Source organism: Leopardus geoffroyi, chromosome E1 (genome assembly GCF_018350155.1).
Source record: "Leopardus geoffroyi isolate Oge1 chromosome E1, O.geoffroyi_Oge1_pat1.0, whole genome shotgun sequence".
NCBI classification, from domain to species: Eukaryota; Metazoa; Chordata; class Mammalia; order Carnivora; family Felidae; genus Leopardus; species Leopardus geoffroyi.
The window spans coordinates 41333583-41348814 of NC_059330.1; the positions used below are offsets into that span (position 1 = coordinate 41333583).

The window sequence follows — 15232 nt, forward strand, 5'->3', positions numbered from 1 at the left end:
TAAAACATGATAGCTAGAGTACCAAGACTTTTCTTTGTCCTCAGATAAGTGCACTTGCAGACAGGGAATCAGGATCTTTGCAAGAACCATGGCAGATTTAGACTCTGTCCTGTGTCTCTGGCTGGGTTTCAGAGCCAGGAAGGCAGCCCCTGAACTATCAAGCAGCATGCCAAAGTTAATCATTGGCCCTGCCGAGTACATGGCAGATCAGGCTGTTTTTGTGTGCCCGTTTTTCTATTTTACGTAAATCACCCCGAACATGTTTGCATCAACCTACTGGTGATGCACCTTTGATCAATAGATTTTAGACAAAAGTGGTTTTTGAGTCCAAAGAGCAGGGCTGGGTTGACCTGCAGACTGGATACAGGGTGTATAAAAACAGGGGCAAGGCACAGGCTGATAGCAGAGCAATCACCACCAAGACTGTAATAACTGCAAGGGCTCAGCTGAAGGGTGCCCGAGGGGCCACGGAGTAAGGATGGAGAAAGGAATGAATGTTCTTCATGACTTTGGGATCCAGTCAACGCACTACCTCCAGGTGAATTACCAGGACTCCCAGGATTGGTTCATCTTGGTGTCCGTGATTGCAGACCTCAGGAATGCCTTCTATGTCCTCTTCCCCATCTGGTTCCATCTTCGCGAAGCTGTGGGCATTAAACTCCTCTGGGTAGCTGTGATTGGAGACTGGCTCAACCTCGTCTTTAAGTGGTGAGTAAGAGCCAGACAGAGAGGAGATCGGCAAGGGAAGAGGCTGGCATTCTCTCTGGAAATGTCTGTCCATCGGAAGTTGCCTTCTCCATGCTATTTGGGGAGCTACAGGTTACTCCCCTCCTGACTTTGGATCATCTACATAAAGAGGGAAGACAGAGAAAACCCTGTCAATGAGTTGAAGATACAGGCAAGGCTATTTCATATGGATGGAAGGCCAGCTGGACTTAGTGAAAAGTCTGAAATTCTAGCTTATAAGCAAAGAAGTACAGTTTTATTACTTTGAAGTCGAATAGGTAATGTAAAGATAGATGCAGGAAAGAAGAAAGATGATGTATGAAAACAGGAAGCATGTAGATAATTTAAAAACCTATTGCATGGACAAATGAGAAGTAACCCAGAGAACTGGGCTCCAACCCTTGTTCAGCCACCTAGCAACTCTATGTCCTGGGCAAGTCAAAGCAACTCTCTGAGTTTCTGTTTTATAATCTGTAAACTTAGGTTATCTCTGGGACCTTAGTAATAATTCTAGTTAACATTTATTGAACATTTAGTAGGTACTAGGTCATGTGCCAAATGCTTTTCTATGGGATGGTTACTACTATATTACAGATGAAGAGACAGAGGCACTGAGTTAAGTGACCATAACTAGATCAACATAGACAGTCAATGTCAGAGGCAGCATTTAAGCCCAGACAAGCTGGTTTCAGAGGACAGGCTCTTAAGAACTACGTTATGTTCAGTGCTGATGAATTGACTCTCTCGGGGTGCAGGAGGAAGCCCTAATTTTAGTGTTTGTCAATTTCTGCTGTATATATATATGTGTGTGTGTGTGTGTGTGTGTGTGTGTGTGTGTGTATTGTGTGTGTGTATATGTATGTATTCCCATTGGGGCCACTTTCAATCTACTCATCAGTCAAGCTTGCAAAAATCCTAAATATTTCTCAATTGTTAGCCAGTACCATCGGACTCTAGAACATCACTGGTTTGGCTTCTATTTCCTCATCTAGACAATAAAGAGATTGGGCCAAGACCTTTAACATCCTTAAAACTGTCTATGTCTACGTCAGGTAATTCTGAGAACTTTTTAGCTCTAATATTCTTTAGTCATAAACAATAAAAGTCCTTTAAAAGTAGGGTAAAAAGTTGTCATGGGGCTCAGAGGCCCAAGGCATATTGATGTGGTTCTGAAACTTCTGTTGAAAAATCGACTAAGTTTTGTCTGTAATGTCCCCTTATTCAATAGCATGATCCTAAAAAAGTAAACAGCTAAAGAGTTACTTCAAATATCTGATCTCGGTTGAAGAACCATAGATTTTCTCTGAGGTCAGAGTTAGTGACTGTCTTTGATTTCGGTGAAAAATCACTATTCCACCTCTGGAGTGGCTGACCTTTGACACCTGTTTCCACAAAGAAAAACGTGTCTAGTACTTTTAAAGGCAAAGTGGTTTGTGTGAGATGCCCTGTTCCAAAGCAGAGAGGATACAAAGCAAGCACTTGAAGCTATATATGTCTTTACAGACAACAATTCTTATAACAAGGAGGCCAAGTCTCCTGAGGGTGCTTCTCCCTAGAATGCTAGGGCACATTCTCTGATGTCAGAGGAAACCCAAGACTCCTGGAGGCCTGACGAAAGAGAATAGGGACCTAGAAAGATATGCAAGTCCAAGCTGCAAACTGTAATGTATGCATCCTTCCAGACAGATTCTTGCTGGGGTTTTTAAAAAGTCACAGAGCTGGGGCACCTGGGTGGCTCAGTCGGTTGGGCGTCTGACTTCGACTCAGGTCATGATCTCACAAGTCTGTGAGTTCGAGCCCCGCGTCGGGCTCTGTGCTGACAGCTCAGAGCCTGGAGCCTGCTTCGGATTCTGTGTCTCCCTCTCTCTCTGCCCCTCCCCTGCTCAGGCTCTGTCTCTCTGTCTCAAAAATAAATAAAAACACTGTTTCCGATTCTGTGTCTCCCTCTCTCTCTGCCCCTCCCCCGTTCATGCTCTGTCTCTCTCTGTCCCAAAAATAAATAAAAACGTTGAAAAAAAAATTTAAAAAAAAAAAGAAAAAAAGGGGCGCCTGGGTGGCGCAGTCGGTTAAGCGTCCGACTTCAGCCAGGTCACGATCTCGCGGTCCGTGAGTTCGAGCCCCGCGTCGGGCTCTGGGCTGATGGCTCAGAGCCTGGAGCCTGTTTCCGATTCTGTGTCTCCCTCTCTCTCTGCCCCTCCCCCGTTCATGCTCTGTCTCTCTCTGTCCCAAAAATAAATAAAAACGTTGAAAAAAAAATTTTTTTTTTTAAAAATTAAAAAAAAAAATAAATAAAAACATTAAAAAAATTTTTTTAAGTCACATAGCTTCCATTACTATGGATTTTTCGGATCTTGGGTTTATTTATTTCTGTTTGAATAAATAATACATTCAAATATTCAAAATTCAAAAGTTTTATAAAGAACGTACCAGAAAAAGTCTCCCTCCACTACCGCTCTCCAGCCACTCGGTTCTCCTTCTTGGAGGCAACCAAAGCTAACAGGGTTTTGTTTAGGATCACATGAATCTTCTCCCCAAGCTACTCTCTTTTCTCAAAGGTGTGGGCTTTGAGCAAAAAAAGGGTTCTTTCAGTCACTCCAGACGCCAGGTCTGCTTTTTTACAGGATTCTCTTTGGACAGCGTCCATACTGGTGGGTCATGGACACCGACTACTACGGCAACACCTCCGTGCCACTGATAAAGCAGTTCCCAGTCACCTGCGAGACTGGACCAGGTGAGAGTCCCAGCCCCTGTAGAGACAGAAGCTGGGTGCATCTTGCTCACTGTGGACACCTATCAGTATTCATTGTAGATGAAGCTGTCTTTGAGGGGACATGAGGAGAGCCACTCCTTCAAGCTTTTGTCATGGTCTTCAATTGGGTACAACTCCATTCTAATTCAATTCAAGAAGGCCTTCTGAATAACATATTGCTGCTACATTAGGAAACACCTAAGAGGGGCGCCTGGGTGGCTCAGTCAAGTGGCTGACTTTGGCTCTAGTCATGATCTCATGGTTCATGGGTTCAAGCCCTGTGTCGGGCTCCGTGCTGACAGCTCAGAGCCTGGAGCCTGCTTCAGATTCTCTTTCTCTCTCTGCCCCTCCCCTGCTCGTGCTCTGTCTCTGTCTCCCAAAAATAAATAAGCATTAAAAAAATTAAAAAAAAAAAAAAAGAAATCACCTAATATTTCCAGAACATAAATTGTTAGTCCAGAGAGGCAAGGGCACTCTCCAAGCACTCTCATGAGAGTAACTGCATTATGGTCCTTGGTCCAGGGAAGGGAGTAGAAGCTTGTGCCCCTGGCTATCCTTCCCCAAGGACTGGTCAAGTAGATCTATCTTCCTGAGCTGACTGTACAACCCCCCACTGTGCTTGTACTTTACTAGTGACAACCAGACAGTTATTGTAAAATCGAATGATAGATTTCCTTTTTCAGTAGGTGGTGGAATATCCAACCCCTTTGCTCACCCTTAAGTCTTGGCTCTAGCCTCCCTTCCTCAGGGACCCTATCCCTGACTCCCAAACTAGGGCATGGACCTTAGTTATTTGTTCTCATAAGCCCTTTGTTCACTTCAGAGCATATTCATTCATTCAGATGTTATTCATTGAGCACCTCCTCTGTGCCAGACACTGTTCCAGAAAGTTGGAGTACCTCAGTGAATACAGCAGACAAAGATTCCTGCCCTGGTGTAACTAAAATTTGAGTGGTGTGCCATGGGTGTAGGCATGCAAGTACAATATACAAAATCATAATACATAAGTAAAATATATAGGATGTTAGAAGATGATAGTGAAGGAGGAGGAGGAGAAGGAGGAGAAGGGTGGGTAGATGGATAGACGACATCCCCTAGCAGTCTCCCAGATGGAGACTTTTCACCTTTAGTTCATCCATTCATCTCTTCCCTATCCTTTAGGAAGTCCCTCTGGTCATGCCATGGGTACAGCAGGTGTATACTATGTGATGGTCACATCCACCCTCTCTATGTTTCGGGGAAAGAAAAAGCCAACCTACAGATTTCGGTAAGAACCCCCAGCACTGGGGTGTGGGTGGTGGAGGGCAGGAGGTGACTCTGTAACTGACACACCCCTTGCCCTTCCTCACATTCCCCACCCCTAGCCCACCCTGTCTTGGGTTGGTCCTGAGCAGAGTTGTGGTATTTCTGCAGAGAGCAAACATTAGAGTCACAGAATGTCAGGGTTGGAAGGGACCGATGAGAGCAACCCTGAATTTTACAGATAAGGAAACAAAGCCTAATATGGTAAAGGAGATTCTCAGGGTCAGGTAGTGCAGTAGTGGCAGGTTTAAAACAAAAAACAAAAACAAAAACAAACAAGCAAACAAGCAAAAAAACCATTTCTGTACCAACCAAAGAGTCACCTTGTTCAGGTTAAAATAGAAAGAGAAACATAAGACATTCCTGTTACAGGGAATTCCGAGAATACAGCCACTGTGCAAAAGCTTAATTATCAAACATAAAATATTTAACATTCACACATGTAAGGGTTCACCCCATGACACCAGTATCTCTGAGCTTTTGAGTATGGGCTTCAACTTACAAAAATTCCACTGACTGTACCTAAGTCTGCCAAGCGTCAGCATTCCTGCCAGAGCTGTTCTTTTTGCTGAAAGATCTGTATCTGGGCTCTGTTATGACTGCCTCTTCCGTTGCAGGTGCTTGAACGTCATTTTGTGGTTGGGATTCTGGGCAGTGCAGCTGAACGTCTGTTTGTCCCGAATCTACCTTGCTGCTCATTTTCCCCATCAGGTTGTCGCTGGAGTTCTATCAGGTATCAGCTGCTCTGGCTGTCTCCCTTCCTCCCCTCCTGTACCATGTCTCCCAAACCAGGACAAAATCCCAGCATTCCAGCCATGTTCTGGGCATAACCAATTCTGTTAGCATTTCAGTGGGTTGAAAGTCAAGGGTGGGCAACTTGAAACTATTCATTTCTATAGGACTGCCCAGATCTACATAATTAAATATGCTTCAGAAACGTTGCAATACATCAAGTTAACTTACCCACTTGAATTAACATGAAATTTTCTTACTTAAAAAAAAAAAGGTTTTCATGTGTATTTATTCCTGAGAGAGAGAGGAACAGGGAGGGGCAGAGAGAGGGGGAGACACACAATCCGAAGCAGGCTCCAGGCTCTGAGCTGTCAGCACAGAGCCCCACATGGGGCTCGAACACACAAACCATGAGATCATGACTTGAGCTGAAGTCGGACGCTTAACCTACTGAGCCACCCAGGTGCCCCTAAATTTCCTTACTTTGTATATTCTTTATTTCTTACCGATCTTTGAATGGAAATGGCCCCTAGTTTAGTTTTAAGGGAGTCTACCAAATTAGCAGTGTCCTAGAAAAGCTCTTTATTTGGGTAAATTAATTTGCAAACCCACTGTTGGGTTTTCTTATAAGGTCAGAGTTCTTAATACAGTTGATACTTGAATGATGCAGGCATTAGGGGCATTCACACACACACACACACACACACACACGCACACACCGAAAATCCACATATAACTTTGACTCCCCCAAATTTAACTACTAATAGCCTATCGTTGACTGAAAGCTCTACCGATAACATAAATGGTCGACAAACACATATTTTGTATGTTATATGTATTATATCCACATTCTTACAATAAAGTAAGCTAGAGAAAAGAAAATGTTACTAAGAAAATCAGCAGGAAAAGAAAATACATTTATATTACTGTACTGTATTTATTTTTAAAAATCTGCATATGGGGGTGCCTGGGTGGCTCAGTCGGTTAAGCATCCGACTTAGCTCAAGTCATGATCTCATGGTTTGTGGGTTCGAGCCCTGTGTCAGGCTCTGTGCTGACAGCTCAGAGCCTGCTTCAGATTCTGTGTCTCCCTCTCTCTCTCTCCTCCTCCGCTCATGCTCTGTCTCTCTCTCTCAAAAATAAATAAACATTTTTTTGAATCTGCATATAAGTGGACCCACCTAGATCAAACCCAAGGTCAACTATACTTCTGTTTTCTTAGATCCCATTAATAAGGGGCAGAAAAGACTTAGGTTAAGTGTAAGAAAGAATTTCTTTACTTTGTGGGAGGTACTGGAATATAAGACCTTAGGGAAATTGTAGAATTTCCCCCCTGGAGATGGGTAAGAGCAGAATACAGTAACATTACAAGAAGAGTGTTGAGTACAAGGGAGATAACAATTTCATGACAGCCGTAATTGTAATGTAGCATTGAGTACTGGGTGCCATATTTGAGGAAGAGCTCAGAAGCCATGTTATATGAAAGACCTGAGAATGTTTAGGTTAGAGAGGAGAAGAACTGTCTTCACATGTGTTAACAAGGCTCTAGATTTACTTAACTCCTATGGAAAGAACTGAGATCAACAGATGGCATTAGAGGGGGCCACATTTCAGTTTAGCACAAGGAAGAACTTTTAACATTTTTTTTTAACGTTTATTTATTTTTGAGACAGAGAGAGACAGAGCATGAATGGGGGAGGGGCAGAGAGAGAGGGAGACACAGAATCGGAAGCAGGCTCCAGGCTCTGAGCCATCGGCCCAGAGCCCGACGTGGGGCTCGAACTCACAGACCGTGAGATCGTGACCTGAGCTGAAGTTGGACGCTTAACCGACTGAGCCACCCAGGCACCCTAGGAAGAACTTTTAAAATAATCAAATCCATTCAGGGTTACCTGGGTGGCTCAGTTGGTTGAGCTCTGGCTTTTGACTTCAGCTCAGGTCATGATCTCATGGTTCCTGGGATCGAGCCCCAAGTCAGGCTCTGCGTTGTTAGTGCAGAACCTGCTTTGGATTCTCTCCCTCCTCTCTCTCTGCTCCTCCTCCACTCATGCTGTCTCTCTCTCTCTCTCTCTCTCTCTCTCTGTCTGTCTCAAGATAAACATTTTTTAAAAATTGAATCCATTGAAAGATGAAATGGGCTGCCCAAATGGGAGTGAGTTCTCCATACCTGTGGATATTCAAGTAGAAATATGAGAACTCCCAACAGGAAATATGCATGAAGTAGGAGAATGTATGTGACATGACTCTTCCATTTGAAAGAGTCTATGGCTGAGGACAGAGTGGAATTACATACGGGAATAAACCAGGTGACCCTCTGTTCTAGCATCTGTGATTTAATGCCACAATGACAGGATGGATGATATGTCACCCATTGCTCCAAACCCACCCATAGCTGAAGGTTCAGAGTCTTCCCCAATTTTTCACTGTCATTCTTTCTTCCACTCAGGCATTGCTGTTGCTGAAACTTTCCGCCACATCCAGAGCATCTACAATGCCAGCCTCAAGAAATATTTTCTCATTACCTTCTTCCTGCTCAGCTTTGCCATTGGATTTTACCTGCTGCTAAAGGGGTTGGGTGTAGACCTCCTGTGGACACTAGAAAAAGCCAGGAGATGGTGTGAGCGGCCAGAATGGGTCCACATTGACACCACGCCCTTTGCCAGCCTCCTCAAGAATGTGGGCACCCTCTTCGGCTTGGGGCTGGCTCTCAACTCCAGCATGTATCAGGAGAGCTGCAAGGGCACACTTAGCAAGTGGTTCCCATTCCGCCTCAGCTGTATTGTGGTCTCTCTCATCCTCCTGCACCTCTTTGACTCTTTGAAACCCCCATCCCAAATTGAGCTGATCTTCTACATCCTGTCCTTCTGCAAGAGTGCAGCAGTGCCCCTGGCATCTGTCAGCCTCATACCCTACTGCCTTGCCCGGGTCCTGGGCCAGCCAGACAAGAAGTCTTTGTAAAGGATGTGGAGTCTTCAGTATTCAAAGTCAATGACTGTGCCAACGATTGAGGATGGCTAGGATCTTCTGCCAGCCTGTTTTGTGGCCAGAGGTGCTAGAGTCAGCTGAGAAAGCCTTGTCTGTTAAAAGTTCGGTCATTCTGGATTTTTCCCTGAAGACTTGCTTGTTCTTTTAGACATACAAAAGCAAGACCTCCAGGAAGGGTCAGCTCATCATCCCAGGTGGGAGATCCCCACTGAAAATTTTCTACCTGTCCCCATCCTTACCCAGACAAGGGAAAGGAGCAGTGAATTTGATAGGGAAAGCAGGACCATTAAGGAAGACTTTTTAGGATCTTGCATATCATGCAATTTATGCTAAACAATACCTAAATGGCTTTGTTCATATTTGAATCTTTAGGTAAGGGACTCTCAATAGTGGGGGACCAACTTAAAGTCTAATTATAGGTAGTTAGTGGGGTAACTCTGCTTCTTGTATTTTTCTATTATATATCTATGATCATTGTATTTACGAGGCTTTCTGAATGGCCACAGAGACCTAGATTTGTACTAGGTCGGAGCATTCAGGTATAGTCAGCTTCTCTTCTATCACACTAGATCTTCCTCCTTGTTAGCTCAGCTCTGCTTTCCCTAAAATTTTCCACTAGCCCCACATCCTGTCGGATGCTCAGATGCCTAAAGGCAACTCTGGGTAGTGCTTTGTATGGTTTAGTTAAGTTCTGAAATCTTGGGCAAAAAGGCGAGGAGAGGGCAGGGAGAGACAAGGATTCCTCTCTCCAAAAGGTCACTCCAATGTTACTTTTGATTCCTAGAGGGTAAATATGACTCCTTTCTCTATCCCAAGCCAACCAAGAGCACATTCTTGAAGGAAAAGTCAGCTCTTCCTTGTCTGTTCTTCAGTCTCAGTTGATTTGTAGAATATGCCTTAAAAAAATGTTAAAGTCTATTTATTTGAGAGTCCTTGTTTTTGCTACTAATTATACAGTTCGCCATATATTACCATTCACACCAATCATCCTGGTCATAACATCTTTGAAAAGAAAAATATATATGTGCAGTATTTTATTAAAACAACATTTTATTTAAGAATGAAGTCTTACTGATTACTATATTTTAGATGCCATGTGATCTGAAGGTTCTAATTCTGGCTCAGCTAAATTTCTAGCTCTTTCTCTATTTCCCTAAACAAATAATTTAGTTTCTGTGTACCTATGTTTTCCCTTTGGAGAAAGAAAATCTTGGGCTGGCCAGGAGTCCCAGTAGAGCTGGGGGACATACAAGGTGTCCACGGGGGCACAGATAGGGTTGAGTATATCAACATAGGCACAATATCATTGGCCAAGATTGAGCATTAGTTGCCAGACCACAGGTCAGCATGAGCTGTTCTAAGGGATCAAATTGCAACTTAAAGGCAAACAGACAGAATCATTACCAAGCGAAGCAATCAGGGAATGTAAGTCATAGCAACAGAAAAAGACTGGGTAGACTCTGGAATCCAGTAACCCAGCATCAGCAAGCAGCAAGGTTGGGGGTTATAGTTAAAGAAAGTCTAAACAGAGCAAGTCAAAGCAGCAGAGAATGCTCACGGGAGCTACTTCAGTTTCCCCTCCTATTCCCTACAATCCCCTATGATCAATTTCATCCTAGGTACATGGTGCCTCTTCCAAAGGCCTGGACTCATCAGCATAACCCTGGATCTACTGAGGATGAAATGCTCACTCACTTCGGAACTTTGGAATGTGTATGTTTAGGAAAGTTTAGTCTTCCTACTGGATTTGGTTTCTTCAAGGGCATGAGGCCCCTCAGAGACTCTGTCTTACCAAGGGAGACTCTGTCTTACCAAATGGTCTTGTTCTCTCTAAATTGAACCCCAGTGCTCAGGCATGACCCCGATCCTTGATGATTTATTCATTCCCAGGGACCAAGTCCAGATCCCTTGCAATAGGATTCTGGCAGAGAGTAAATAATGTCCCTGCCCCTGGCGGTTGGTGAGGTTGATAAGGACACATAACAGATAAAATTTATTTTATCTATTTACTTACTATTTTCCAGGCTCTGTTCTATGCATTTTATTTATTTCTACAATTAATTCACTTAATTCTCCCAACATCTCTGTGAGGTGGGTGCTATAATTTACCCCCACATTACGTGTGAATAGCGCAGAGATGGTAGGTATCTTGCCCAGAATAATGAAGCAAACCAAGTCGTCTCAGGACACCTGGGTGGTTCAGTTGGTTAAGCATCTGACTTCGGCTCAGGTCATGATCTTGTGGTTCACAAGTTGGAGCCCTGCACTGGGCTCTGTGCTGACAACTCAGAGCCTGGAGCCTGCTTCGGATTCTGTGTCTCCCTCTCTCTCTCTCTGCCCCTTCCCCACTTGCACCCTGTCTCTCTCTCTCTCAAAAATAAACAACAAAAACATTAAAAGAAAAAAGAACCAAAGACCAAGCCGTCTCACTACAGAGTCCACGCTCCATCCTGTAGCCCCCTCACACTCGTGGATGCCAGTAAGCCTGGCAGCAGTTTCAAGCCATCCTTCGGATGCCAGATACAACTTTTAATTCAGACCAAGGAGTATTTGTTTTCTTATGGTCAAAGGAATTCCAAAACTTAGAGTGATCCTCCCAGTGAGTTAGAAGTAGTTTTCAAGTATGCAGATACCAATGTCAAAGGCAATTTCATAAAATAACTATTGAAATAGGCATAACCATATTAGTTTAACTAGCTCTTTCTTTCAAAAAAAAAAAAAAGACTTGGGGCGCCTGGTGGCTCAGTCGGTTAAGCAGCCGACTTTGGCTCAGGTCATGATCTTGGAGTTTGTGGACTTAAGCCCCACATCGGGCTCTGTCCTGACAGCTCAGAGCCTGGAACCTGCTTCGGATTCTGTGTCTCTCCCTCTCTCTCTGCCCCTCCCCCACTCCTGCTCCGACTCTCTCTTTCAAAAGTAAATAAACATTTAAAAAAATAACAATAATAAAAGAGTTTAAAAGTCATGCTCAGACTATCTGGGTCAGACAGTAAGTGACTTACTATTTCTACAACTGAGATAGAACAAGAAGACAATTACCACAAAGAACTTTCGGTATAGAGCCCTGTACAAGGGTAGAAAACAAAGAGACGTTGTGAGGACCATTTAGGTCAGAGAATCCCCAGATATGTGATTGCTACCTTTCTTTGGGATGGGCAAAGTCTGAATTTGTGATGGGTGAGCAGAAAGATTGTCCATGATCAATTCATAACAGCCAATAGCCAATGTGTTAGCACATTCTGATCACGGACCGCCTGCCCAAGTTACAGAGGTATGTTTGCTTTAGAAATGACTTTGTGAAGGGATGCCTGGGTGGCTCAGTTAAGCGTCCGACTTCAGCTCAGATCACGATCTCATGGTTCATGAGTTCGAGCCCCGCATCGGGTTCTGTGCTGACAGCTCAGAGCCTGGAGCCTGCTTCAGCTTCTGTGTCTCCCTCTTTCTCTGCCCTTCTCCCACTCCCACTCTGTCTCTCTCTCAAAAAATAAATAAACATTAAAAAAATAAGAAAGAAAGAAATGACTTGTGAGTCCTCAAGATGGAAGTCAATGTAAGTGATCAATGACAGATTTGAACCAAGATCTATGTCATGTTATAGCGTAATTTAATAGATTGTTCTAGCAGTCTATCAGTTTTGAAGAGGTACATTTAAGGATCACACACACACACACACTACGATTTTATTATTGGCCTAGGAAAATAGACCCATTAAGAAAGTGCAGCTTCTGCTGCTGTGGTCAGTGCTGCTGCACCACAGAGAGATTACAGGCTGAGGGCTTTGGTTTTTAATAAAATTTATAGTAGTTTTTTAAAATTTATAACATCTTTATTGAGATATAATTCACATATCATACAACCCCCCCCCCTTTTTTTAGAGATAGTGCCTGAGAGAGCAAGGGAGGAGCAGAAAGAGAGGGAGAGAAAGAATCCCAAACAATCTTTATGCTGTTATCGCAGAGCTCGATGTGGGGCCCCATCCCATGAACTGTGAGATCATAACCTAAGCTGAAGTCAAGAGTCAGACCCCACCACCCAGCCCCCCTAATTCACCCATTTGAAGCATACAATTCAATGGGTTTTAGCATCTTCAGAGAATCGTACAACCCTCACCACAAATCAATTTTAGAACATTCTTGGTCACTCTGTAGAGAAACCTCGTACCCATTAGGAGTGACTTCCATTTACCCCCACTCACCCAGCCCTACGCTACCACTGATCTACTTCCTGTTTCACAGATTTGCCTGTTGCAGACGTTCAATATCAAAGGAATCATACAATATGTGACCTTTGTGTCTGACTTCTTTCACTGAACATGATGTTTTCAGGCTTCATCGGTGTTATAACACGTATTAGTACTACATTGTACGGATATACTAAATTTTGTTGATATGTTCATTAGTTGATGATATTTGGGTGGCTTCCACTTTGAGGCTATTATGCATGATACTGCTGTGAGCATTTGGGCACAAATTTTCGTGTGGATGCATGATTTCTTTTCTCTCGGGTACATACCCAGGCGTGGAATTGCTAGATCATACGGTAACTCTGTTTAACCTTTCAAGGAACTGCCAGACTATTTTCTCAAAAGGCTTAGCAAAGGAAAGTTTTACAGTGTTTTTGTTTCTGCCATCTCTTGGGATTTATGACTCTGAGAAGCATACCTTGTGTGATAGCTTTGTCTAATTCTTTGCTCTAGAAGAGTTTCACAGAAGGATTGATGAGGGGCTCAGATTTACATGATGAAATGTCCATGGGCTCTTACTGTTTTTGTTGGCAATGGCTTTATTGTGCCAGCGGGCATTCCAGGATCATTTCATTCGAAGGCATGTCTGGATATTTGAAGTTCCAATCAACTGGCTGGTTGGTTGTAACTGGTTGCTTGTCAAAGTTTGCCGACTTGTTTCCTGAACACCGTGACTTTAGCTGCTGAATTATTAATATCTATTGATTGTGTTCTATAGTAATCACTGAACTAGGACAGATGACTTTAAGGCCTCTGTGTAAATAAAACAGGACAACATCATGTGTAACCAAGGGTTTTTCAAGAGCCTCTTGAGAATGGAAAGCACTCTGGCCAAATAGCCTTCAGATAATGTTGTTAAGGAAAGAATTGACTAGAAATGGTAAGAAGGAGCAGCCGACAGAAGTCACTTCCATTAGCGAACCAAGAACCTAATTAATCTGGAAGAGAAACTAGCAATTGCCTAGTCCGGTGATGGGCAGCCCAAAACCCAAAATCTAACTTCAGAGTGAAAGATTAAAAAGCTGCCTCTGGAGCCAAGAGAAAAAGCAGAAACCCATAAATACAGAGAACAAGCTGGTGGTTGGCAGAGGGGAGGCCGTGGAGGGGTGGGTAAAATGGGTGAAGGGGAGGTGGGAGGTACACTCTTCCAGTTATAGACCGAATAAGTCAGGGGATGAAAGGCATAGCATAAGAAATATCGTCAGTGTTATTATAATAGTGTTCTATGGTGGGGCGCCTGGGTGGCTCAGTCAGTTAAGCAGCCGACTGTTGATTTCAGCTCAGGTCATGACCTCACAGTCATGGGATCGAGCCCAGGGTGGGGCTGGGCTCTGTGCCGACAGTGCAGAGCCTGTTTGAGATTCTCCCTCTCCCTCTGCCCTTCCGCCCCCTCAAAATAAATAAATAAACTTAAAAAAAATAGTGTTATATGTTGACAGATGGCAGCTACACTTGTGGTGAGCATAGCATAACATAGAGACTTGTGGACTCACTCTGCTGTGTCAACTATACCTCAATAAAAAATTGAGGTGCCTGGGTGGCTCAGTGGGTTAAACATCCAACTTCCGTTCAGGTCATGATCTCGTGGTTGGTGAGTTCGAGCCCCGTGTTGGGCTCTGTGCTGACAGCTCAGAGCCTGGAGCCTGCTTCAGATTCTGCCTCTCTCTCTCTCTCTCTCTGCCCCTCCCCCAAACTGTCTCTCTCTCTCTCTCTCTAAAAAACATAAATATTAAAATAATAATAATATAGATTAAAAAATAAAAGAAAGAAAGAAAAAGAAAAGAAAAAGCTGCCTCTGGGCTGCTGCTTCTTCACAAAAAAGAAAAATGTCTAGGGGCACCTGGGTGGCTCAGTCAGTTAAGTGTCCGACTTCAGTTCAGGTCATGATCTCACTGTTCGCGAGTTCAAGTCCCACATCTGGCTGCCCTACTGTCAGCCCAGAGCCTGCTCTGGATCCTCTGTCCCCCCCTCTCTCTGCCCCATCCCCATTCTTTCTTTTTACCTCTCTCTCTCTCTCTCAAAAATAAACATTAAAAATTAAAAACAAAAAAAAGAAAATAGTCTATAAATATTTTTATTTTTCCTGAATGGGGCCTTTTTTTTTTTAATTGCTCACTATTAATCCTTTTCAAAATTTTTTTTCATTTCCTAGATCCAGAAATGAAGGCCTAGAGAGGTAAAATAGCTCCTCTAAGTTATATAAGTAACCTGTCCTCAGGTCTCCTGATTCTTAGCAGACAGCAGTCTCCCCTTCGCCTGCCTCCTGCCTTTCCTTGGGCTGCTGTGTCAAATGCAGCTGTTGAAACAGAAGTGAACAGCATAAATAAACAGCAGAGCCAGCTCACTGGAACCTGAACCAGGGTTGTCAAGCAAATGAAAGCCACAGCTACAATAACTGTGCTCAACGTGGCCTGTTCTTAATTACGTTATGCACGCCTCTCTGCCTTTGCTCTCAAACGTCTTTCCAGGGCAGAAGTGTAACTACGGCAAGAACT

The 15232-nt window shown here is 43.6% G+C and overlaps 1 protein-coding gene across 2 annotated transcripts; it reads left to right on the plus strand.

The window, feature by feature from the left end:
- The first annotated feature begins 235 nt into the window (after positions 1–235).
- G6PC1 (glucose-6-phosphatase catalytic subunit 1) lies at positions 236–9552 on the plus strand. 2 transcript variants are annotated; one of them, XM_045488993.1, is made up of 5 exons: positions 236–708; positions 3348–3457; positions 4637–4742; positions 5395–5510; positions 7956–9552. In XM_045488993.1, the coding sequence occupies exons 1-5, from the start codon at positions 479–481 to the stop codon at positions 8465–8467; spliced, it is 1074 nt and encodes a 357-aa protein (XP_045344949.1). In that variant the 5' UTR covers positions 236–478; the 3' UTR covers positions 8468–9552. The 2 variants fall into 2 exon arrangements, with proteins under 2 accessions (XP_045344949.1, XP_045344950.1); XM_045488994.1 differs by having other exon boundaries at positions 237–538.
- The last annotated feature ends 5680 nt before the right edge of the window (positions 9553–15232 follow it).

Excerpts from the sequence above, each read along its gene's own strand:
- G6PC1 (XM_045488993.1), top strand. The coding sequence starts at position 479 with ATGGAGAAAGGAATGAATGTTCTTCATGACTTTGGGATCCAGTCAACG. Across the intron at positions 4,743-5,394 it reads AAGCCAACCTACAGATTTCG|GTGCTTGAACGTCATTTTGT; the intron begins GTAAGAACCCCC and ends CTTCCGTTGCAG. Across the intron at positions 5,511-7,955 it reads TGTCGCTGGAGTTCTATCAG|GCATTGCTGTTGCTGAAACT; the intron begins GTATCAGCTGCT and ends TCTTCCACTCAG.